Source organism: Hemitrygon akajei, unplaced genomic scaffold (assembly GCF_048418815.1).
Source record: "Hemitrygon akajei unplaced genomic scaffold, sHemAka1.3 Scf000033, whole genome shotgun sequence".
In the NCBI taxonomy this organism is placed as follows: Eukaryota; Metazoa; Chordata; class Chondrichthyes; order Myliobatiformes; family Dasyatidae; genus Hemitrygon; species Hemitrygon akajei.
In genome coordinates this window covers 1,940,115-1,963,277 of record NW_027331919.1, presented here as the reverse complement: position 1 = coordinate 1,963,277, position 23,163 = coordinate 1,940,115, and the positions used below count along the sequence as shown (strand labels likewise).

General features: G+C 57.8%; 2 protein-coding genes across 5 annotated transcripts in view; one reads left to right on the top strand and one right to left on the bottom strand.

Annotated features, from left to right (window-relative positions):
* LOC140719867 (uncharacterized) overlaps positions 1–23,163 on the top strand; it is a 331,537-nt gene that overhangs the window by 60,928 nt on the left and 247,446 nt on the right. The gene's annotated exons all lie outside the window — the stretch shown is intronic.
* Positions 22,157–23,163, bottom strand: part of LOC140719941 (NACHT, LRR and PYD domains-containing protein 3-like) — a 52,502-nt gene continuing 51,495 nt past the window's right edge. For all 4 annotated transcript variants that reach the window (XM_073034857.1, XM_073034859.1, XM_073034855.1 and 1 more), the window contains exons 11-12: positions 22,891–23,058; positions 22,157–22,726 (exon numbers count right to left, since the gene is read on the bottom strand). In XM_073034857.1, coding sequence (XP_072890958.1) covers positions 22,633–22,726; positions 22,891–23,058 — 262 coding nt within the window. In that variant the 3' untranslated portion in view covers positions 22,157–22,632. The remainder of the gene's footprint in view (positions 22,727–22,890; positions 23,059–23,163) is intronic.

Genomic DNA, 23,163 nt, shown 5'->3' with positions numbered 1-23,163 from the left:
CGGGACTGTGGGGTAAGCGATTAGTTTGGGGACTGACATAAGCCTGAGGGAGAGTGTGGGTCAGTGGGTGTATTCCGGAGGCTGACACAGGGCTGTGTTGGGGAAGTGGGAGATGTTGGGGTCTGCTACAGGTCAGTGGTGAGGGAGGGTGTCAGTGACTTTGGGGACTGACACAGGGCGGTGTTGGGGAAGTGGGAGATGTTGGGGTCTGCTACAGGTCAGTGGTGACGGAGGGTGTCAGTGACTTTGGGGACTGACACAGGGCTGTGTAGGGGAAGTGGGAGATGTTGGGGTCTGCTACAGGTCAGTGGTGAGGGAGGGTGTCAGTGACTTTGGGGACTGACACGGGGCTGTGTTGGGGAAGTGGGAGATGTTGGGGTCTGCTACAGGTCAGTGGTGAGGGAGGGTGTCAGTGACTTTGGGGACTGACACAGAGCAGTGTTGGGGAAGTGGGAGATGTTGGGGTCTGCTACAGGTCAGTGGTGAGGGAGGGTGTCAGTGACTTTGGGGACTGACACGGGGCTGTGTTGGGGAAGTGGGAGGTGTTGGGGTCTGCTACAGCTCAGTGGTGAGGGAGGGTGTCAGTGACTTTGGGGACTGACACAGAGCAGTGTTGGGGAAGTGGGAGATGTTGGGGTCTGCTACAGGTCAGTGGTGAGGGAGGGTGTCAGTGACTTTGGGGACTGACACAGGACGGTGTTGGGGAAGTGGGAGATGTTTGGGTCTGCTACAGGTCAGTGGTGAGGGAGGGTGTCAGTGACTTTGGGGACTGACACAGGGCTGTGTTGGGGAAGTGGGAGATGTTGGGGTCTGCTACAGGTCAGTGGTGAGGGAGGGTGTCAGTGACTTTGGGGACTGACACTGGGCTGTGTTGGGGAAGTGGGAGATGTTGGGGTCTGCTACAGGTCAGTGGTGAGGGAGGGTGTCAGTGACTTTGGAGACTGACACAGGGCTGTGTTGGGGAAGTGGGAGATGTTGGGGTCTGCTACAGGTCAGTGGTGAGGGAGGGTGTCAGTGACTTTGGGGACTGACACAGTGCGGTGTTGGGGAAGTGGGAGATGTTGGGATCTGCTACAGGTCAGTGGTGAGGGAGGGTGTCAGTGACTTTGGGGACTGACACAGGGCTGTGTTGGGGAAGTGGGAGATGTTGGGGTCTGCTACAGGTCAGTGGTGAGGGAGGGTGTCAGTGACTTTGGGGACTGACACAGGGCGGTGTTGGGGAAGTGGGAGATGTTGGGGTCTGCTACAGGTCAGTGGTGAGGGAGGGTGTCAGTGACTTTGGGGACTGACACAGGGCTGTGTTGGGGAAGTGGGAGATGCTGGGGTCTGCTACAGGTCAGTGGTGAGGGAGGGTGTCAGTGACTTTGGGGACTGACACAGGGCTGTGTTGGGGAAGTGGGAGGTGTTGGGGTCTGCCACAGGTCAGTGGTGAGGGAGGGTGTCAGTGACTGGGGACTGACACAGGGCTGTGTTGGGGAAGTGGGAGATGTTGGGGTCTGCTACAGGTCAGTGGTGAGGGAGGGTGTCAGTGACTTTGGGGACTGACACAGGGCTGTGTTGGGGAAGTGGGAGATGTTGGGGTCTGCTACAGGTCAGTGGTGCGGGAGGGTGTCAGTGAATTTGGGGACTGACACAGGGCGGTGTTGGGGAAGTGGGAGATGTTGGGGTCTGCTACAGGTCAGTGGTGAGGGAGGGTGTCAGTGACTGGGGACTGACACAGGGCTGTGTTGGGGAAGTGGGAGATGTTGGGGTCTGCTACAGGTCAGTGGTGCGGGAGGGTGTCAGTGAATTTGGGGACTGACACAGGGCGGTGTTGGGGAAGTGGGAGATGTTGGGGTCTGCTACAGGTCAGTGATGAGGGAGGGTGTCAGTGACTTTGGGGACTGACACAGGGCGGTGTTGGGGAAGTGGGAGATGTTAGGGTCTGCTACAGGTCAGTGGTGAGGGAGGGTGTCAGTGACTGGGGACTGACACAGGGCTGTGTTGGGGAAGTGGGAGATGTTGGGCTCTGCTACAGGTCAGTGGTGAGGGAGGGTGTCAGTGACTTTGGGGACTGACACAGGGCGGTGTTGGGGAAGTGGGAGATGTTGGGGTCTGCTACAGGTCAGTGGTGAGGGAGGGTGTCAGTGACTTTGGGGACTGACACAGGGCTGTGTTGGGGAAGTGGGAGATGTTGGGGTCTGCTACAGGTCAGTGGTGATGGAGGGTGTCAGTGACTTTGGGGACTGATACAGGGCTGTGTTGGGGAAGTGGGAGATGTTGGGGTCTGCTACAGGTCAGTGGTGATGGAGGGTGTCGGTGACTTTGGGGACTGACACAGGGCTGTGTTGGGGAAATGGGAGATGTTGGGGTCTGCTACAGGTCAGTGGTGATGGAGGGTGTCAGTGACTTTGGGGACTGACACAGGGCTGTCTGCTGGAGTTGTGATTTGAAATGGTTTTCCCCTCCTTGACGGAAAAGTGGCCTCTCAGGTCGTGTATGGGAAGAACGCTGGAGAGTTCGAATGCAAAGGATGTACATGGTACACTCATCTCTCCCGCTGCAGTCAGGTTCGCCATCGCTTCATCTGTGAGAAGCCTGCACCTCTGTGCCCGGATATTCCTGAAAACATCCGGGATCTCTGTCAACAGCCCGTGGGTCCGACTCCAATCACATGACAACACCCTCGTTCTCCCCATCTCTCTCTCCGACTCTCACTCACCCATCCTCTCTGCCACTCGTCCCTAACCTCCCTCCTTCTATCGCTCTCACTCGCCATCTTGCTTTCTCTTTACCCTCGTTCCTCTGAACTCTCTCTCTTTCTCATCCTCCTCCCTTCCGCTGTTACATCCTCATTTTCCTTCCTCTTGCTACCTTGCCTCTCTTTTCCCCAACTCTTCCCCCTTCCAAACATTCTCTCTTCCCATTCTCTACTCCCTCTCGACCCCGTTCTCCATTATCCAACCCCTCTCGCTCTCCCTCTCCCCGCTTCAGCTGCTTTCACCTCGATCACGTGCGCTGTTGCTCTCGATACCCCAGTTCCGGGGGAAAGAAAGCGCACGCATTCGCCTGATCTGTGTCCCCCTCGTACTTTGATACATCTCTGAAAAGTCACAGAACAGATCCTCAACATTCCCGAGCTCTCTCCGTATCCCAGTCCCCCGAGTTCCTCGCAAATCTTCCCCCGGACTCCTCCCAGCTCGGGGGCATCTTTCCCCCAGCAGGGCGACCAGAACCGGACACCGGACTCCCAGTGCGGCCTCACCGTCGTCTTGTACAACTGGGACGTGACCCCCCGACTCCCGTACTCAGTGTCCCGACTGACGGACGCCGGCGTGTCGAATGTCCCGTCCCCCTGTGTCGCATCTCCTCTGCCGGATTCACGGTCCGATTTACCATCGGTGCTTTACACGACCTGAGATTTGTTCTTTTGCGCAACCGGTAAAGCAAAAAGGATGTAAAGTTAATGGACGGAGGGGGATATAAAGAGAAGGGAGGGGGAAAGGAGTGGAAGAAGGGGATTAGAGAAGGAGTGAAATACACAAGGGTATGTATCACTCATGCTGAGCCTTGTTGTCCTGGGGAACTGTGTCCCATCGACACCACCCCCCCCCCCCCCAACCACTGCTCTGCTCATCGCCGGGGATTCAGACCCTCTGTGCGGGGGAAACCACGACCCCGGGGACAAACACCCGACACCCATCGAAGCAAGCACCCTCCGAGTGAAATGAACAACTCCTCACAGTCTCTCTCTTCCCTAATATCTCTCCCCCTCCCTCTTTCTCCCTCCCTCCTTCTCTCCCTCCCTCCCGCTCCATCCCTCCTTCTCTCCCCCTCCCTCCGAGTGAAATGAACAATTCCTCCGTCTTTCTCTCTCTTCCCGAATCTCTCCCTCCCTCCCTCCTTCTCTCTCTCACTCCCCTTCCTCCAAGTGAAATGAACAACTCAGTCTCTCTCTCTCTTTCCTAATATCTCTCCCCCTCCCTCTCTCTCCCTCCCTCCCTCTCCATCCCTCCTTCTCTCTCTCCCCCGTCCCTCCGAGTGAAATGAACAACCCCTCACTCTCTCTTCCCTAATATCTCTCCCCCCCTCTCTCCCTCCTTCTCTCCCCCTCCCCCTCCCTCCGAGTGAAATGAACTCCTCAGTCTCTCTCTCTTCCCTAATATCTCTCCCCCTCCCTCCCTCCTTCTCTCTCTCTCCCCTCTCACTCCCCCGTCCCTCCTTGAAGTGAACAACTGCTCAGTCTCTCTCTCTCTCTCCCTCCCTCCGAGTGAAATGAACAACTCCTCAGTCTCTCTCTCTCTTCCCTATCTCTCCCCCTCCCTCTATCCCTCCTTCTCTTTCTCCCTCTCTATATCTCTTGTCTTTATATCCCCCTTTCCTATTTTAAAGGATGTAAGGTTAATGTAAATTACAAATATATATATATATATATATATATATATATATATATATATATATATATATATATATATATATATATAATAAATACGACAGAAATGTCGGGGGTGCTCTGACGCATCCAAACACCTGATGGCGGAGGGGAAGAAGGTGTTGCTGAATCGTCGAGTTTTCAGGCTCCTCTCCCTTCCCCGATGGTGGCAGTGAGCCGGGAGCCTGTCCCGGTGCTGAGGGAGTCACGGTGATGAGGATCTCCATCATCCAGTTCCAGAGGGAGGTTCGCTGGCCCAGGATCCGGAGCCTGTGGATCAGAACGGAGGGGAGGATGATGCTGAACGCCGAGCTGGTCTCAGTCATCAGCAGCCAGGCGTCGGTGTTATAATGCCCAGGGACCAGGGGAGAGCGAGTGAGATCGTATCCGCGGTAGACCTTTCGTCGAGTTTCCCCAAATCACAGCGGGCCCACGTCCTCGCTGGAGAAGGGGTCGACTCTGGGTATGACCAAACTCTCAACCAGATCCCCACACTTGATTCCCAATCGTTCCCAATTCCTCTCAATCACCAGCACCTGGTTTCCATTCGCCACCAGAGGATAAGACTCCGACAGCTCCGGTCAGCCCTTGCCAGATTGTTGGTCGACTCCCAGAGAGAGAGGAACCTTGCTCCAAGTCATGACACAAACCTGGGTGGCAGTGTGAAATGTATGGAAGATGTTATGAGAATGCAGGGTGACTTGGACAGGTTGGGTGAGTGGGCAAATGTATGGCAGATGCAGTTTAATGGGGGTAAATGTGAGGTTATCCGCTTTGGTGGCAAGAACAGGGAGGCAGATTACTATCTAAATGGAGTCGTTAGGAAAAGGGGAAGTACAGCGAGATCTAGGTGTTCTTGTACATCAGTCAATGAAAGCAGGCATGCAGGTACAGCAGGCAGTGAAGAAAGCTAATGGCATGCTGGCCTTTATAACAAGAGCAATTGAGTATAGGAGTAAAGAGGTCCTTCTGCAGCTGTACAGGGCCCTGGTGAGACCCCACCTGGAGTATTGTGTGCAGTTTTGGTCTCCCGATTAAAGGAAGGACATTCTTGCTATTGAGGGAGTGCAGCGTAGGTTCACGAGGTTAATTCCCGGGATGGCGGGACTGTCACATGTCGAAAGATTGGAGCGACTGGGCTTGTATACACTGGAATTTAGAAGGATGAGAGGGGATCTGATTGAGACATATAAGATTATTAAGGGATTGAACACGCTGGAGGCAGGAAGCATGTTCCCGCTGATGGGTGAGTCCAGAACCAGAGGCCACAGTTTAAGAATAAGGGGTAGGCCATTTAGAACGGAGATGCGGAAAAACTTTTTCACCCTGAGAGTGGTGGATATGTGGAATGCTCTGCCCCAGAAGGCAGTGGAGGCCAAGTCTCTGGATGCATTCAAGAGAGAGTTAGATAGAGCTCTTATAGATAGCGGGGTCAAGGGATATGGGGGGAGGGCAGGAACGGGGTACTGATTGTGTATGATCAGCCATGATCACAGCGAATGGTGGTACTGGCTAGAAGGGCCGAATGGCCTACTCCTGCACCTACTGTCTATTGTCAAAGCAGTTAATCCCAGCAGGTGTGAGTGTCACTGGGCGATTGTTGTCGAGGCAGCTCTCCCTACTCTTCTCCGGCACTGGTGTGATTGTCGCCTTTTGAAGCGGGGGGGGGGGGGGGTGGTGGGGGTGGGTGTAATTCAGACTACAGCGGAGAGACACGTCCACGGATACTCCAACCTCCGCTGCTGTTCTCCTCACATCAGTCGACACATCCCTCACCTGCACGCCTCTCCGTCTCCGTCGACCCCTTCAACATCTACCACAATCCCCTTCTCCGTCATCGCCTCCCTCCCCGTGACCTACCACAGCCATGCAGCCCCCTCGTCTCTGTCACACCCCCTCTCTCCCCAAACGCCTCCCTCTCTGTGATGACAGGGATTTGTGGAGAGAATGGGGGAGAGTTGAATTCCGGAGTTAGACTCCCACCTTCAACCGCATGTCAATCTCTCAGTTCTGAGCCTATACTGAATGGTCAGAGAGGGAGATTCGCCGTTTCATAATACCTCACTGTGTAATCGGACCGTGTGGAGGGAGATTCATTCTGTGTCTGACCCCGGGAGTGTGTGATGGCATGGTGTGGACGGGGATTCACTCTGTGTCTGACCCCGGGAGTGTGTGATGGGACGGTGAGGAGGGAGATTCACTCTGTGTCTGACCCCGGGAGTGTGTGATGGGACGGTGTGGAGGGAGATTCACTCTGTGTCTGACCCCGTAAGTGTGTGATGGGACAGTGTGGAGGGAGATTCACTCTGTGTCTGGCCCGGGAGTGTGTGATGGGTCGGTGTGGAGGGAGTTTCACACTGTTTCTGACCCCGGGAGTGTTTGATGGAGCGGTATGGAGGGAGATTCACTCTGTGTCTGACCCCGGGAGTGTGTGTGATCGGATCGTCTGGAGGGAGAATCACTCTGTGTCTGACCCCGGGAGTGTGTGATGGGACAGTGCAGAGGGAGATTCATTCTGTGTTTGACCCCGGGAGTGTGTAATGGGACGGTGTGGACGGGGATTCACTCTGTGTCTGACCCCGGGAGTGTGTGATGGGATGGTGTGGAGGGAGCTTCACTCTGTGTCTGACCCCGGGAGTGTGTGATGGGACGGTGTGGAGGGAGATTCGTTCTGTGTCTGACCCCGGGAGTGTGTGACGGGACGATGTGCAGGGAGATTCACTCTGTGTCTGACCCCTGGAGTGTGTGATGGGACGGTGTGGAGAGAGCTTCACTCTGTGTCTGACCCCGGGAGTGTGTGACGGGACGATGTGCAGGGAGATTCACTCTGTGTCTGACCCCTGGAGTGTGTGATGGGACGGTGTGGAGGGAGATTCATTCTGTGTCTGACACCGGGAGTGTGTAATGGGACGGTGTGGAGGGAGATTCACTCTGTGTCTGACCCCGGGAGTGTGTGATGGGACGGTGTGGAGGGAGATTCGCTCTGTGTCTGACACCGGGAGTGTGTGGTGGGACGGTGCGGAGGAAGATTCGCTCTGTGTCTGAGACCGGGAGTGTGTGATGGGTCGGTGAGGAGGGAGCTTCACTCTGTGTATGACCCCGGGAGAGTGTGATGGGACGGTGCGGAGGGAGATTCACTCTGTGTCTGATCCCGGGAGTGTGTGATGGGATGGTGTGGAGGGAGATTCACTCTGTATCTGACCCCAGGAGTGTGTGAAGGGATGGGGTGGAGGGAGATTCCCTCTGTGTCTGACGCCGGGAGTGTGTGATGGGACGGTGCGGAGGGAGATTCACTCTGTGTCTGACCCCGGGAGTGTGTGATGGGACGGTGTGGAGGGAGATTCACTCTGTGTCTGACCCCGTAAGTGTGTGATGGGACAGTGTGGAGGGAGATTCAATCTGTGTCTGGCCCCGGGAGTGTGTGACGGGACGATGTGCAGGGAGATTCACTCTGTGTCTGACCCCTGGAGTGTGTGATGGGACGGTGTGGAGGGAGATTCATTCTGTGTCTGACACCGGGAGTGTGTAATGGGACGGTGTGGAGGGAGATTCACTCTGTGTCTGACCCCGGGTGTGTGCGATGGGACGGTGTGGAGGGAGATTCGCTCTGTGTCTGACCCCGGGAGTGTGTGATGGGACGGTGTGGAGGGAGATTTGCTCTGTGTCTGACCCCGTAAGTGTGTGATGGGACGGTGTGGAGGGAGATTCACTCTGTGTCTGGCCACGGGAGTCTGTGATGGGACGGTGAGGAGGGAGATTCTCTCTGTGTCTGAACCCGGGAGTGTGTGATGGGACGGTGCGGAGGAAGATTCACTCTGTGTCTGGCTCCGGGAGTGTGTGATGGGACGGTGTGGAGGAAGATTCACTCTGTGACTGGCTCCGGGAGTGTGTGGTGGGACGGTGCGGAGGAAGATTCGCTCTGTGTCTGAGCCCGTGAGTGTGTGATGGGTCGGTGAGGACGGAGCTTCACTCTGTGTCTGACCCCAGGAGAGAGTGATGGGTCGGTGAGGAGGGAGCTTCACTCTGTGTCTGACCCCGGGAGAGTGTGATGGGACGGTGCGGAGGGAGATTCACTCTGTGTCTGATCCCGGGAGTGTGTGATGGGATGGTGTGGAGGGAGATTCACTCTGTATCTGACCCCAGGAGTGATTGATGGGGCGGTGTGGAGGGAGATTCACTCTATGTGTGACCCCGGGAGTGTGTGATGGGACGGTGTGGAGGGAGATTCACTCTGTGTCTGACCCCTGGAGTGTGTGATGGGACGGTGTGGAGGGAGATTCATTCTGTGTCTGACACCGGGAGTGTGTAATGGGACGGTGTGGAGGGAGATTCACTCTGTGTCTGACCCCGGGAGTGTGTGATGGGACGGTGTGGAGGGAGATTTGCTCTGTGTCTGACCCCGTAAGTGTGTGATGGGACAGTGTGGAGGGAGATTCACTCTGTGTCTGGCCCCGGGAGTGTGTGATGGGACGGTGAGGAGGGAGATTCTCTCTGTGTCTGACCCCGGGAGTGTGTGATGGGACGGTGTGGAGGGAGTTTCACACTGTTTCTGACCCCGGGAGTGTTTGATGGAGCGGTATGGAGGGAGATTCACTCTGTGTCTGACCCCGGGAGTGTGTGTGATCGGATCGTCTGGAGGGAGAATCACTCTGTGTCTGACCCCGGGAGTGTGTGATGGGACAGTGCAGAGGGAGATTCATTCTGTGTTTGACCCCGGGAGTGTGTAATGGGACGGTGTGGACGGGGATTCACTCTGTGTCTGACCCCGGGAGTGTGTGATGGGACGGTGTGGAGGGAGATTCACTCTGTGTCTGACCCCGTAAGTGTGTGATGGGACAGTGTGGAGGGAGATTCACTCTGTGTCTGGCCCGGGAGTGTGTGATGGGTCGGTGTGGAGGGAGTTTCACACTGTTTCTGACCCCGGGAGTGTTTGATGGAGCGGTATGGAGGGAGATTCACTCTGTGTCTGACCCCGGGAGTGTGTGTGATCGGATCGTCTGGAGGGAGAATCACTCTGTGTCTGACCCCGGGAGTGTGTGATGGGACAGTGCAGAGGGAGATTCATTCTGTGTTTGACCCCGGGAGTGTGTAATGGGACGGTGTGGACGGGGATTCACTCTGTGTCTGACACCGGGAGTGTGTGATGGGACGGTGTGGAGGGAGATTCACTCTGTGTCTGACCCCGTAAGTGTGTGATGGGACAGTGTGGAGGGAGATTCACTCTGTGTCTGGCCCGGGAGTGTGTGATGGGTCGGTGTGGAGGGAGTTTCACACTGTTTCTGACCCCGGGAGTGTTTGATGGAGCGGTATGGAGGGAGATTCACTCTGTGTCTGACCCCGGGAGTGTGTGATGGGACAGTGCAGAGGGAGATTCATTCTGTGTTTGACCCCGGGAGTGTGTAATGGGACGGTGTGGACGGGGATTCACTCTGTGTCTGACCCCGGGAGTGTGTGATGGGATGGTGTGGAGGGAGCTTCACTGTGTGTCTGACCCCGGGAGTGTGTGATGGGACGGTGTGGAGGGAGATTCGTTCTGTGTCTGACCCCGGGAGTGTGTGATGGGACGGTGTGGAGAGAGCTTCACTCTGTGTCTGACCCCGGGAGTGTGTGACGGGAAGATGTGCAGGGAGATTCACTCTGTGTCTGACCCCTGGAGTGTGTGATGGGACGGTGTGGAGGGAGATTCATTCTGTGTCTGACACCGGGAGTGTGTAATGGGACGGTGTGGAGGGAGATTCACTCTGTGTCTGACCCCGGGAGTGTGTGATGGGACTGTGTGGAGGGAGATTCGCTCTGTGTCTGACACCGGGAGTGTGTGGTGGGACGGTGCGGAGGAAGATTCGCTCTGTGTCTGAGACCGGGAGTGTGTGATGGGTCGGTGAGGAGGGAGCTTCACTCTGTGTCTGACCCCGGGAGAGTGTGATGGGACGGTGCGGAGGGAGATTCACTCTGTGTCTGATCCCGGGAGTGTGTGATGGGATGGTGTGGAGGGAGATTCACTCTGTATCTGACCCCAGGAGTGTGTGATGGGATGGTGTGGAGGGAGATTCACTCTGTGTCTGACCCCGGGAGTGTGTGATGGGACGGTGTGGAGGGAGATTCAATCTGTGTCTGGCCCCGGGAGTGTGTGACGGGACGATGTGCAGGGAGATTCACTCTGTGTCTGACCCCTGGAGTGTGTGATGGGACGGTGTGGAGGGAGATTCATTCTGTGTCTGACACCGGGAGTGTGTAATGGGACGGTGTGGAGGGAGATTCCCTCTGTGTCTGACCCCGGGTGTGTGCGATGGGACGGTGTGGAGGGAGATTCGCTCTGTGTCTGACCCCGGGAGTGTGTGATGGGACGGTGTGGAGGGAGATTTGCTCTGTGTCTGACCCCGTAAGTGTGTGATGGGACGGTGTGGAGGGAGATTCACTCTGTGTCTGGCCACGGGAGTCTGTGATGGGACGGTGAGGAGGGAGATTCTCTCTGTGTCTGACCCCGGGAGTGTGTGATGGGACGGTGCGGAGGAAGATTCACTCTGTGTCTGGCTCCGGGAGTGTGTGATGGGACGGTGTGGAGGAAGATTCACTCTGTGTCTGGCTCCGTGAGTGTGTGGTGGGACGGTGCGGAGGAAGATTCGCTCTGTGTCTGAGCCCGTGAGTGTGTGATGGGTCGGTGAGGACGGAGCTTCACTCTGTGTCTGACCCCAGGAGAGAGTGATGGGTCGGTGAGGAGGGAGCTTTACTCTGTGTCTGACCCCGGGAGAGTGTGATGGGACGGTGCGGAGGGAGATTCACTCTGTGTCTGATCCCGGGAGTGTGTGATGGGATGGTGTGGAGGGAGATTCACTCTGTATCTGACCCCAGGAGTGTTTGATGGGGCGGTGTGGAGGGAGATTCACTCTATGTGTGACCCCGGTAGTGTGTGATGGGACGGTGTGGAGGGAGATTCACTCTGTGTCTGACCCCTGGATTGTGTGATGGGATGGTGTGGAGGGAGATTCATTCTGTGTCTGACACCGGGAGTGTGTAATGGGACGGTGTGGAGGGAGATTCACTCTGTGTCTGACCCCGGGAGTGTGTGATGGGACGGTGTGGAGGGAGATTTGCTCTGTGTCTGACCCCGTAAGTGTGTGATGGGACGGTGCGGAGGAAGATTCACTCTGTGTCTGGCTCCGGGAGTGTGTGATGGGACGGTGCGGAGGAAGATTCACTCTGTGTCTGGCTCCGGGAGTGTGTGATGGGACGGTGCGGAGGAAGATTCACTCTGTGTCTGAGCCCGGGAGTGTGTGATGGGTCGGTGAGGAGGGAGCTTCACTCTGTGTCTGACCCCGGGAATGTGTGATGGGTCGGTGAGGAGGGAGCTTCACTCTGTGTCTGACCCCGGGAATGTGTGATGGGACGGTGTGGAGGGAGTTTCACTCTGTTTCTGACCCCGGGAGTGTTTGATGGGGCGGTATGGAGGGAGATTCATTTTGTGTCTGACCCCGGGAGTGTGTGTGATCGGATCGTGTGGAGGGAGCTTCACTCTGTGTCTGACCCCGGGAGAGAGTGATGGGTCGGTGAGGAGGGAGCTTCACTCTGTGTCTGACCCCGGGAGAGTGTGATGGGACGGTGCGGAGGGAGATTCACTCTGTGTCTGATCCCGGGAGTGTGTGATGGGATGGTGTGGAGGGAGATTCTCTCTATGTGTGACCCCGGGAGTGTGTGATGGGACGGTGTGGAGGGAGATTCACTCTGTGTCTGACCCCTGGAGTGTGTGATGGGACGGTGTGGAGGGAGATTCATTCTGTGTCTGACACCGGGATTGTGTAATGGGACGGTGTGGAGGGAGATTCACTCTGTGTCTGACCCCGGGAGTGTGTGATGGGACGGTGTGGAGGGAGATTTGCTCTGTGTCTGACCCCGTAAGTGTGTGATGGGACAGAGTGGAGGGAGATTCACTCTGTGTCTGGCCCCGGGAGTGTGTGATGGGACGGTGAGGAGGGAGATTCTCTCTGTGTCTGACCCCGGGAGTGTGTGATGGGACGGTGCGGAGGAAGATTCACTCTGTGTCTGGCTCCGGGAGTGTGTGATGGGACGGTGCGGAGGAAGATTCACTCTGTGTCTGGCTCCGGGAGTGTGTGATGGGACGGTGCGGAGGAAGATTCACTCTGTGTCTGAGCCCGGGAGTGTGTGATGGGTCGGTGAGGAGGGAGCTTCACTCTGTGTCTGACCCCGGGAATGTGTGATGGGTCGGTGAGGAGGGAGCTTCACTCTGTGTCTGACCCCGGGAATGTGTGATGGGACGGTGTGGAGGGAGTTTCACTCTGTTTCTGACCCCGGGAGTGTTTGATGGGGCGTTATGGAGGGAGATTCATTCTGTGTCTGACCCCGGGAGTGTGTGTGATCGGATCGTGTGGAGGGAGATTCACTCTGTGTCTGACCCCGGGAGTGTGTGATGGGAGAGTGCGGAGGGAGATTCATTCTGTGTCTGACCCCGGGATGTGTGATGGGACGGTGTGGACGGGGATTCACTCTGTGTCTGACCCCGGGAGTGTGTGATGGGACGGTGTGGAGGGAGATTCACTCTGTATCTGACCCCAGGAGTGTTTGATGGGGCGGTGTGGAGGGAGATTCACTCTATGTGTGACCCCGGGAGTGTGTGATGGGACGGTGTGGAGGGAGATTCACTCTGTGTCTGACCCCTGGAGTTTGTGATGGGACGGTGTGGAGGGAGATTCACTCTGTGTCTGACCCCGGGAGTGTGTGATGGGACGGTGTGGAGGGAGATTCGCTCTGTGTCTGACGCCGGGAGTGTGTGATGGGACGGTGCGGAGGGAGATTCACTCTATGTGTGACCCCGGGAGTGTGTGATGGGACGGTGTGGAGGGAGATTCACTCTGTGTCTGACCCCTGGAGTGTGTGATGGGACGGTGTGGAGGGAGATTCACTCTGTGTCTGACCCCGGGAGTGTGTGATGGGACGGTGTGGAGGGAGATTCGCTCTGTGTCTGACGCCGGGAGTGTGTTATGGGACGGTGCGGAGGGAGATTCACTCTGTGTCTGACCCCGGGAGTGTGTGATGGGACGGTGTGGAGGGAGATTCGCTCTGTGTCTGACCCCGTAAGTGTGTGATGGGACGGTGTGGAGGGAGATTCACTCTGTGTCTGGCCCCGGGAGTGTGTGATGGGACGGAGAGGAGGGAGATTCTCTCTGTGTCTGACCCCGGGAGTGTGTGATGGGACGGTGCGGAGGAAGATTCACTCTGTGTCTGTGCCCGGGAGTGTGTGATGGGACGGTGCGGAGGAAGATTCACTCTGTGTCTGAGCCCGGGAGTGTGTGATGGGTCGGTGAGGAGGGAACTTCACTCTGTGTCTGACCCCGGGAGTGTGTGATGGGTCGGTGAGGAGGGAGCTTCACTCTGTGTCTGACCCCGGGAATGTGTGATGGGACGGTGTGGAGGGAGTTTCACTCTGTGTCTGATCCCGGGAGTGTGTGATGGGATGGTGTGGAGGGAGCTTCACTCTGTATCTGACCCCGGGAGTGTGTGATGGGACGGTGAGGAGGGAGATTCGCTGTGTCTGAGCCCGGGAGTGTTTGATGGAGCGGTATGGAGGGAGATTCACTCTGTGTCTGACCCCGGGAGTGTGTGTGATCGGATCGTCTGGAGGGAGAATCACTCTGTGTCTGACCCCGGGAGTGTGTGATGGGACAGTGCAGAGGGAGATTCATTCTGTGTTTGACCCCGGGAGTGTGTAATGGGACGGTGTGGACGGGGATTCACTCTGTGTCTGACCCCGGGAGTGTGTGATGGGACGGTGTGGAGGGAGATTCACTCTGTGTCTGACCCCGTAAGTGTGTGATGGGACAGTGTGGAGGGAGATTCACTCTGTGTCTGGCCCGGGAGTGTGTGATGGGTCGGTGTGGAGGGAGTTTCACACTGTTTCTGACCCCGGGAGTGTTTGATGGAGCGGTATGGAGGGAGATTCACTCTGTGTCTGACCCCGGGAGTGTGTGTGATCGGATCGTCTGGAGGGAGAATCACTCTGTGTCTGACCCCGGGAGTGTGTGATGGGACAGTGCAGAGGGAGATTCATTCTGTGTTTGACCCCGGGAGTGTGTAATGGGACGGTGTGGACGGGGATTCACTCTGTGTCTGACCCCGGGAGTGTGTGATGGGACGGTGTGGAGGGAGATTCACTCTGTGTCTGACCCCGTAAGTGTGTGATGGGACAGTGTGGAGGGAGATTCACTCTGTGTCTGGCCCGGGAGTGTGTGATGGGTCGGTGTGGAGGGAGTTTCACACTGTTTCTGACCCCGGGAGTGTTTGATGGAGCGGTATGGAGGGAGATTCACTCTGTGTCTGACCCCGGGAGTGTGTGATGGGACAGTGCAGAGGGAGATTCATTCTGTGTTTGACCCCGGGAGTGTGTAATGGGACGGTGTGGACGGGGATTCACTCTGTGTCTGACCCCGGGAGTGTGTGATGGGATGGTGTGGAGGGAGCTTCACTCTGTGTCTGACCCCGGGAGTGTGTGATGGGACGGTGTGGAGGGAGATTCGTTCTGTGTCTGACCCCGGGAGTGTGTGATGGGACGGTGTGGAGAGAGCTTCACTCTGTGTCTGACCCCGGGAGTGTGTGACGGGAAGATGTGCAGGGAGATTCACTCTGTGTCTGACCCCTGGAGTGTGTGATGGGACGGTGTGGAGGGAGATTCATTCTGTGTCTGACACCGGGAGTGTGTAATGGGACGGTGTGGAGGGAGATTCACTCTGTGTCTGACCCCGGGAGTGTGTGATGGGACGGTGTGGAGGGAGATTCGCTCTGTGTCTGACACCGGGAGTGTGTGGTGGGACGGTGCGGAGGAAGATTCGCTCTGTGTCTGAGACCGGGAGTGTGTGATGGGTCGGTGAGGAGGGAGCTTCACTCTGTGTCTGACCCCGGGAGAGTGTGATGGGACGGTGCGGAGGGAGATTCACTCTGTGTCTGATCCCGGGAGTGTGTGATGGGATGGTGTGGAGGGAGATTCACTCTGTATCTGACCCCAGGAGTGTGTGATGGGATGTTGTGGAGGGAGATTCCCTCTGTGTCTGACGCCGGGAGTGTGTGATGGGACGGTGCGGAGGGAGATTTACTCTGTGTCTGACCCCGGGAGTGTGTGATGGGACGGTGTGGAGGGAGATTCACTCTGTGTCTGACCCCGTAAGTGTGTGATGGGACAGTGTGGAGGGAGATTCACTCTGTGTCTGGCCCCGGGAGTGTGTGACGGGACGATGTGCAAAGAGATTCACTCTGTGTCTGACCCCTGGAGTGTGTGATGGGACGGTGTGGAGGGAGATTCATTCTGTGTCTGACACCGGGAGTGTGTAATGGGACGGTGTGGAGGGAGATTCCCTCTGTGTCTGACCCCGGGTGTGTGCGATGGGACGGTGTGGAGGGAGATTCGCTCTGTGTCTGACCCCGGGAGTGTGTGATGGGACGGTGTGGAGGGAGATTTGCTCTGTGTCTGACCCCGTAAGTGTGTGATGGGACGGTGTGGAGGGAGATTCACTCTGTGTCTGGCCACGGGAGTCTGTGATGGGACGGTGAGGAGGGAGATTCTCTCTGTGTCTGACCCCGGGAGTGTGTGATGGGACGGTGCGGAGGAAGATTCACTCTGTGTCTGGCTCCGGGAGTGTGTGATGGGACGGTGTGGAGGAAGATTCACTCTGTGTCTGGCTCCGTGAGTGTGTGGTGGGACGGTGCGGAGGAAGATTCGCTCTGTGTCTGAGCCCGTGAGTGTGTGATGGGTCGGTGAGGACGGAGCTTCACTCTGTGTCTGACCCCAGGAGAGAGTGATGGGTCGGTGAGGAGGGAGCTTCACTCTGTGTCTGACCCCGGGAGAGTGTGATGGGACGGTGCGGAGGGAGATTCACTCTGTGTCTGATCCCGGGAGTGTGTGATGGGATGGTGTGGAGGGAGATTCACTCTGTATCTGACCCCAGGAGTGTTTGATGGGGCGGTGTGGAGGGAGATTCACTCTATGTGTGACCCCGGGAGTGTGTGATGGGACGGTGTGGAGGGAGATTCACTCTGTGTCTGACCCCTGGAGTGTGTGATGGGACGGTGTGGAGGGAGATTCATTCTGTGTCTGACACCGGGAGTGTGTAATGGGACGGTGTGGAGGGAGATTCACTCTGTGTCTGACCCCGGGAGTGTGTGATGGGACGGTGTGGAGGGAGATTTGCTCTGTGTCTGACCCCGTAAGTGTGTGATGGGACAGTGTGGAGGGAGATTCACTCTGTGTCTGGCCCCGGGAGTGTGTGATGGGACGGTGAGGAGGGAGATTCTCTCTGTGTCTGACCCCGGGAGTGTGTGATGGGACGGTGCGGAGGAAGATTCACTCTGTGTCTGGCTCCGGGAGTGTGTGATGGGACGGTGCGGAGGAAGATTCACTCTGTGTCTGGCTCCGGGAGTGTGTGATGGGACGGTGCGGAGGAAGATTCACTCTGTGTCTGAGCCCGGGAGTGTGTGATGGGTCGGTGAGGAGGGAGCTTCACTCTGTGTCTGACCCCGGGAATGTGTGATGGGTCGGTGAGGAGGGAGCTTCACTCTGTGTCTGACCCCGGGAATGTGTGATGGGACGGTGTGGAGGGAGTTTCACTCTGTTTCTGACCCCGGGAGTGTTTGATGGGGCGGTATGGAGGGAGATTCATTCTGTGTCTGACCCCGGGAGTGTGTGTGATCGGATCGTGTGGAGGGAGCTTCACTAGGTGTCTGACCCCGGGAGAGAGTGATGGGTCGGTGAGGAGGGAGCTTCACTCTGTGTCTGACCCCGGGAGAGTGTGATGGGACGGTGCGGAGGGAGATTCACTCTGTGTCTGATCCCGGGAGTGTGTGATGGGATGGTGTGGAGGGAGATTCTCTCTATGTGTGACCCCGGGAGTGTGTGATGGGACGGTGTGGAGGGAGATTCACTCTGTGTCTGACCCCTGGAGTGTGTGATGGGACGGTGTGGAGGGAGATTCATTCTGTGTCTGACACCGGGAGTGTGTAATGGGACGGTGTGGAGGGAGATTCACTCTGTGTCTGACCCCGGGAGTGTGTGATGGGACGGTGTGGAGGGAGATTTGCTCTGTGTCTGACCCCGTAAGTGTGTGATGGGACAGAGTGGAGGGAGATTCACTCTGTGTCTGGCCCCGGGAGTGTGTGATGGGACGGTGAGGAGGGAGATTCTCTCTGTGTCTGACCCCGGGAGTGTGTGATGGGACGGTGCGGAGGAAGATTCACTCTGTGTCTGGCTCCGGGAGTGTGTGATGGGACGGTGCGGAGGAAGATTCACTCTGTGTCTGGCTCCGGGAGTGTGTGATGGGACGGTGCGGAGGAAGATTCACTCTGTGTCTGAGCCCGGGAGTGTGTGATGGGTCGTTGAGGAGGGAGCTTCACTCTGTGTCTGACCCCGGGAATGTGTGATGGGTCGGTGAGGAGGGAGCTTCACTCTGTGTCTGACCCCGGGAATGTGTGATGGGACGGTGTGGAGGGAGTTTCACTCTGTTTCTGACCCCGGGAGTGTTTGATGGGGCGTTATGGAGGGAGATTCATTCTGTGTCTGACCCCGGGAGTGTGTGTGATCGGATCGTGTGGAGGGAGATTCACTCTGTGTCTGACCCCGGGAGTGTGTGATGGGAGAGTGCGGAGGGAGATTCATTCTGTGTCTGACCCCGGGATGTGTGATGGGACGGTGTGGACGGGGATTCACTCTGTGTCTGACCCCGGGAGTGTGTGATGGGACGGTGTGGAGGGAGATTCACTCTGTATCTGACCCCAGGAGTGTTTGATGGGGCGGTGTGGAGGGAGATTCACTCTATGTGTGACCCCGGGAGTGTGTGATGGGACGCTGTGGAGGGAGATTCACTCTGTGTCTGACCCCTGGAGTGTGTGATGGGACGGTGTGGAGGGAGATTCACTCTGTGTCTGACCCCGGGAGTGTGTGATGGGACGGTGTGGAGGGAGATTCGCTCTGTGTCTGACGCCGGGAGTGTGTGATGGGACGGTGCGGAGGGAGATTCACTCTATGTGTGACCCCGGGAGTGTGTGATGGGACGGTGTGGAGGGAGATTCACTCTGTGTCTGACCCCTGGAGTGTGTGATGGGACGGTGTGGAGGGAGATTCACTCTGTGTCTGACCCCGGGAGTGTGTGATGGGACGGTGTGGAGGGAGATTCGCTCTGTGTCTGACGCCGGGAGTGTGTTATGGGACGGTGCGGAGGGAGATTCACTCTGTGTCTGACCCCGGGAGTGTGTGATGGGACGGTGTGGAGGGAGATTCGCTCTGTGTCTGACCCCGTAAGTGTGTGATGGGACGGTGTGGAGGGAGATTCACTCTGTGTCTGGCCCCGGGAGTGTGTGATGGGACGGAGAGGAGGGAGATTCTCTCTGTGTCTGACCCCGGGAGTGTGTGATGGGACGGTGCGGAGGAAGATTCACTCTGTGTCTGTGCCCGGGAGTGTGTGATGGGACGGTGCGGAGGAAGATTCACTCTGTGTCTGAGCCCGGGAGTGTGTGATGGGTCGGTGAGGAGGGAACTTCACTCTGTGTCTGACCCCGGGACTGTGTGATGGGTCGGTGAGGAGGGAGCTTCACTCTGTGTCTGACCCCGGGAATGTGTGATGGGACGGTGTGGAGGGAGTTTCACTCTGTGTCTGATCCCGGGAGTGTGTGATGGGATGGTGTGGAGGGAGCTTCACTCTGTATCTGACCCCGGGAGTGTGTGATGGGACGGTGAGTAGGGAGATTCGCTGTGTCTGAGCCCGGGAGTGTGTGATGGGACGGTGTGGAGAGAGCTTCACTCTGTGTCTGACCCCGGGAGTGTGTGATGGGACGATGTGGAGGGAGATTCACTCTGTGTCTGACCCCGGGAGTGTGTGATGGGACGGTGTGGAGGGAGATTCACTCTGTGTCTGACCCCGGGAGTGTGTGATGGGACGGTGTGGAGGGAGATTCACTCTGTGTCTGACCCCGGGAGTGTGTGGAGGGAGATTCGCTCTGTGTCTGACCCCGTAAGTGTGTGATGGGACAGTGTGGAGGGAGATTCACTCTGTGTCTGGCCCCGGGAGTGTGTGATGGGACGGTGAGGAGGGAGATTCTCTCTGTGTCTGACCCTGGGAGTGTGTGATGGGACGGTGCGGAGGAAGATTCACTCTGTGTCTGGCTCCGGGAGTGTGTGATGGGACGGTGCGGAGGAAGATTCACTCTGTGTCTGGCTCCGGGAGTGTGTGATGGGACGGTGCGGAGGAAGATTCACTCTGTCTGAGCCCGGGAGTGTGTGATGGGACGGTGCGGAGGAAGATTCACTCTGTGTCTGAGCCCGGGAGTGTGTGATGGGTCGGTGAGGAGGGAACTTCACTCTGTGTCTGACCCCGGGAGTGTGTGATGGGTCGGTGAGGAGGGAGCTTCACTCTGTGTCTGACCCCGGGAGTGTGTGATGGGTCGGTGAGGAGGGAGCTTCACTCTGTGTCTGACCCCGGGAATGTGTGATGGGACGGTGTGGAGGGAGTTTCACTCTGTGTCTGATCCCGGGAGTGTGTGATGGGATGGTGTGGAGGTTGCTTCACTCTGTGTCTGACCCCGGGAGTGTGTGATGGGACGGTGAGGAGGGAGATTCGCTGTGTCTGAGCCCGGGAGTGTGTGATGGGACGGTGTGGAGGGAGCTTCACTCTGTGTCTGACCCCGGGAGTGTGTGATGGGACGGTGTGGAGGGAGATTCGTTCTGTGTCTGACCCCGGGAGTGTGTGATGGGACGGTGTGGAGAGAGCTTCACTCTGTGTCTGACCCCGGGAATGTGTGACGGGACGATGTGGAGGGAGATTCACTCTGTGTCTGACCCCGGGAGTGTGTGATGGGTCGGTGAGGAGGGAGCTTCACTCTGTGTCTGACCCCGGGAATGTGTGATGGGACGGTGTGGAGGGAGTTTCACTCTGTGTCTGATCCCGGGAGTGTGTGATGGGACGGTGTGGAGGGGGATTCACTCAGTGTCTGACCCCGGGAGTGTGTGATGGGACGGTGTGGAGGGAGCTTCACTCTGTGTTTCACGCCGGTATTCCATCCTCCATCCGTCTCGTACTCGGGACCTCAGTGACTCACGTCTGATATTCGAGCCGATATTAACTGTCTGCGGGGTACAGGAGGGGGACGGTTAGCCAGGAAGGGGGTTAACTTGTGACGAGATCCTGGGCACCCAGACTCTGCCAGTCCGACCTCCCTCAGCCTGGAGCTGAGACGCGACTGTGTCAGTGTGAGGAGCTCCGACCCACTGTTACAGGGCACAGGGTGCGGGGGGCAGCGGAAACCTCAAACAAACTCAAGTCCGACACCAAGGCAGGAAGTTACAGCGGTTTATTGAGTTCATCATGATAAATGATAATTAAACAGTATGTGAGCTGCTGACTTGCGGGAATAAATACACTGTTGTAGCGATGTACTATGTACAGAGTTAGAGACAACGACACGCAGTCGGTGAGTCTGTTCCAGACTAGTTTATTCAAACTTCGCGGCGCTGGTATTTAATCCCTGGGTATTTGTGAGCCGATGCGCCTGCGCATTTAATCCCGAGCGCCCGCCCTCTCCGAGCGGAAATGGCGTCAGAGGTGCTCACCGCGCTGGCTATTTGTGAGTCCATGCGCCTGCGCAGAAAGTGGGTCGCCACACTGTTCCCGACTCACTCACAATTAACTGACCGGTAACAACGGGTGAGCGGTAGATTAATCAGTCCCGTGTATCACCGTCACTCTGCATCCAATCACACTTCAGGGCCGTGTCCGGGATCGCTGCGGATCCGAGGCCATTGCCGGGGGATTTGTCAATTTAACACCATTGTATCGGCCAGACAGCCAAATGCACCGTCCTCGGCAACGGGAGCAAAAGGATTCTCTCCCGGGACACCGGTGTCCCAGACTGAGCCCCGCCCCCTCCCCCCCCCCCGGGACACCGGTGTCCCAGACTGAGCCCCGCCCCCCCTCCCCCCGGGACACCGGTGTCCCAGACTGAGCCCCGGCCCCCCCGGGACACCGGTGTCCCAGACTGAGCCCCGCCCCCCCGGGACACCGGTGTCCCAGACTGAGCCCCGCCCCCCCCGGGACACCGGTGTCCCAGACTGAGCCCCGGCCCCCTCCCCGGGACACCGGTGTCCCAGACTGAGCCCCGCCCCCCCCCGGGACACCGGTGTCCCAGACTGAGCCCCGGCCCCCCCCCGGGACACCGGTGTCCCAGACTGAGCCCCGGCCCCCCCGGGACACCGGTGTCCCAGACTGAGCCCCGCCCCCCCTCCGGGACACCGGTGTCCCAGACTGAGCCCCGGCCCCCCCCGGGACACCGGTGTCCCAGACTGAGCCCCGGCCCCCCCCCGGGACACCGGTGTCCCAGACTGAGCCCCGGCCCCCTCCCCGGGACACCGGTGTCCCAGACTGAGCCCCGCCCCCCCCGGGACACCGGTGTCCCAGACTGAGCCCCGGCCCCCCCCCCCCCGGGACACCGGTGTCCCAGACTGAGCCCCGGCCCCCCCACCCCCGGGACACCGGTGTCCCAGACTGAGCCCCGGCCCCCTCCCCGGGACACCGGTGTCCCAGACTGAGCCCCGCCCCCCCCCGGGACACCGGTGTCCCAGACTGAGCCCCGGCCCCCCCCACCCCCGGGACACCGGTGTCCCAGACTGAGCCCCGGCCCCCCCCCCCCCGGGACACCGGTGTCCCAGACTGAGCCCCGGCCCCCTCCCCGGGACACCGGTGTCCCAGACTGAGCCCCGCCCCCCCCCGGGCTCCTCCTGTCCGGGTAATTCCCCGGGGTGTCACGCGGGAGAGTCTCGATCCCGCACATCCGGCGGAAGTGGCGCCGCCGGACAACGGGCGGAAATGCGTCACCGCGGGAGCGCTTCCGATATCACCGAGCTCGAGACCGGAGCCAGTTCCGTTAAAACCGTTGGGAATCAGCCCCGGCGCGAGGTTAAAGGGGAGGGGGGAGTTAAAGGGGAGGGGCAGTTAAAGAGGAGGGGTAGTTATAGGGGAATGGGGAGTTAAAGGGGAGGGGTAGTTAAAGGGGAGGGGCAGTTATAGGGGAATGGGGAGTTAAAGGGGAGGGGTAGTTAAAGGGGAGGGGGGAGTTAAAGAGGAGGGGCAGTTAAAGAGGAGGGGTAGTTATAGGGGAATGGGGAGTTAAAGGGGAGGGGTAGTTAAAGGGGAGGGAAGGGAATCGGCTCCATCCCGCGGGCGGGGATGTTCACACATTCAGATGTTCAGGATCACACTCAGTCCGGGTCTGACTTCCTGCAGAGATCCCAGTTCCTCCTCCCCGGTCTCACTGAACAGATTCTCCCGCAGCCTGAAACAGATGGGAGAATGAAGATGAAATAAACAGATTACACAACAGTGTCAGTAACAGGGGACCGGGGTTAATGTTTCAACAACACTCACAGACAAATATCACCAGAAAACCCGCGGATCCGCTGACATTTTATCACATTGAACATTAACACAAACACTCACACAATCCGCTCCAGACTCGGGAGGGTCAGTATGAGGCGGCGGAGAGCGGGGACAGATCGGTCTGTCAGAGAGTTTAATTCCAGGTCCAGCTCCGTCAGGGATGGGTTTGTAATGAGAGCGGAGACGAAATCCTCGGCACCAGAATCTGTGAGACCGACTCTCCACAGCCTGGAGATGAGAGAGAGTGAGGGTGAAGGACACAGAGAGACAGGAGACGGTACAAATCCCCAGTGTTTATCAGTAACACAATTACTGATCACATTAATGTTCAGT